At 37.7% G+C, this 2,053-nt stretch overlaps 1 protein-coding gene across 1 annotated transcript in view; it reads left to right on the forward strand.

Annotated features, from left to right (window-relative positions):
* LOC106965028 (uncharacterized) overlaps window positions 1–2,048 on the forward strand; it is a gene marked incomplete at its 3' end in the record, with an annotated part of 8,694 nt that extends 6,646 nt beyond the window's left edge. The window contains exon 3 of the mRNA XM_015060886.1: window positions 827–2,048. Within this exon, the coding sequence (XP_014916372.1) occupies window positions 827–2,048 (1,222 nt within the window). The remainder of the gene's footprint in view (window positions 1–826) is intronic.
* Between the last annotated feature and the right edge of the window lie 5 nt (window positions 2,049–2,053).

The raw sequence follows: 2,053 nt of genomic DNA on the forward strand, positions 1-2,053 counted from the left end.
GGTGATTCCATACTTTTTGCCAGGGGTTGTAGTACCCAGAGATGAGTACATCTCTGGGTATTTTCAATGTATTTCAATGTATTTTTAGTAACTGTGCAGCAAACTACACATTTAAAAGTAACAAAGTATTTTGTGAAATGGCTATTATTAAGTACTGTTTTACTGATTATAACGTGCAATGTAATATTACCCATTTATTTAAGCAGACATTAATAAAAATGAAGTTATGTGCACTGTTAGGTATTTTAAAACCAAAAAGGAAACATTTTAATACAAGACAACAAATTAAGGTTAGAGGAAACCTAACATAAACAACTTTTATCTGTGTATCGTGTTTAAATTTTTTGTGTATTAAAATGTGTTCTTCATTCAGTGAAGTTACTCACATTATGTTGCATGTAAGAGTATAACATTTTGAAAAATGGTCCTAATTATTTATTTTTTTGTCAAAATTACAGAGTAATTGAGTTAATCTGATTAGTTAATCTCTGCCCATGGCTGTTTGAGCAATATCACTTCTAAAATTTAAATTCATTTTTTGCAGAATATATATTTGTTATCTGGAAGCCATTAATTGTTAAATCCTACAAAACAGTAACAATGTTAAGGAATGTACAGTGATTAATTCAAACATGGCTTTTTTTCTACCAATCAATTGTGTATTTAATAGCTACTACTTTTATTGTAGTAGCTATGAGGCTACTAAGAAAAACAGGGATTCATTCTCCCTGTTCTGAGGGATAATGAATCACATCTTGTTTAAACATATCTGCAATGTATATAAATGCTTTTTTAAAATTTTACTCATTTCTTTTTGTTACTGCAGAATTCCATATCTTCAGATGTGGCCTACCATGTAGAGACACCACTCACTTCCATTGTCCTTACTGTTTTTCCACCATTGACAGAAGGGACAGGTTTGTTAATCATTTGGTTAATCACAGAATGACTTTTCACATGGTGTCCAGCTGTGCAGCAGCCCAGCCACCTGTCCACCTACCAGCTACAGACATCCAGGCTACACAGGCGCCTGTCCGTCCAGCAGCTACAGACATCCAGGCTACACAGGCGCCTGTCCGTCCAGCAGCTACAGACATCCAGGCTACACAGGCGCCTGTCCGCTCAGAAGATATGATTACATGTGAAATGTGCAATCTGCGCCTGAGAAAAAAGAATCTTCGTATTCATTTGAAAAGAAAACACCATGAAAAAGTGGAGCTGATTTCACAAAATCATCATTTAAGGAGTCAGTGTGTGGATGCAAAAAAAGGTGTTTTTGCTGTTCAGAAATCCTTTTGTGGTCCATCAAAACCTATACATGTAATCAAAAACACCTGGTCACAATTTCACAGATCAGAGTGTGAGCTTGACAGGTGTAATGTGAATGCACAATTTGCCAAGCGAAGTGGGATTTTGCCTTTTGAGTGTGAACACATTCAATCATTACGCTTTTGTCCACGCGCCACAGACTCAGAAGGACCTCTGTCTGAAACTACCCTCAACATCCTGGTTGACAACTTATGGTTCAGTGTTAAAAGAAAAGAAGAACTTTTAAAAAATCAGCAAGAGGCGCTATCAAGTAATACGCCGTTTTCAGTTCTTCTTTTTGGCAGTGGGACAGACACAACTTTTCACGTGTCTATCTTTGAACCAAAAATGGCATTTTTCAGCAGACTTGGAAGGGTGATTGTCACTTACGACAAAGGAAAAAATACCTGGCATTGTGCATGTACAGAGGGCAAAAGGTCCTGTACGCACAAGGCTACGGCAAAGTGGCATCTTTTTGAAAAAATGCCAGACATGTTCAAAGCAGCAGTACATTCAGAGGAGGATGTTATGTGTGGGACAACAGTATCAGAATGTCAGGAGGAAAGTGGTTCCATTACTGATGATGCAGCAGAGAGGATAATCAAGTATTTGATTTACCACAAGAAAATACCTGCTGATCTTCCTGACAGTCTTATCACCAGAAGTAGAGACGCCAAGTCTCTCAATGGGTTCCCCAAACATCTGATCCCATCAGAGACTGAATGCACAGAATGTGGACAGCACG

This window comes from Poecilia latipinna, unplaced genomic scaffold, assembly GCF_001443285.1.
Source record: "Poecilia latipinna isolate Pla-1442-1.1 unplaced genomic scaffold, P_latipinna-1.0 Scaffold1754, whole genome shotgun sequence".
NCBI classification, from domain to species: Eukaryota; Metazoa; Chordata; class Actinopteri; order Cyprinodontiformes; family Poeciliidae; genus Poecilia; species Poecilia latipinna.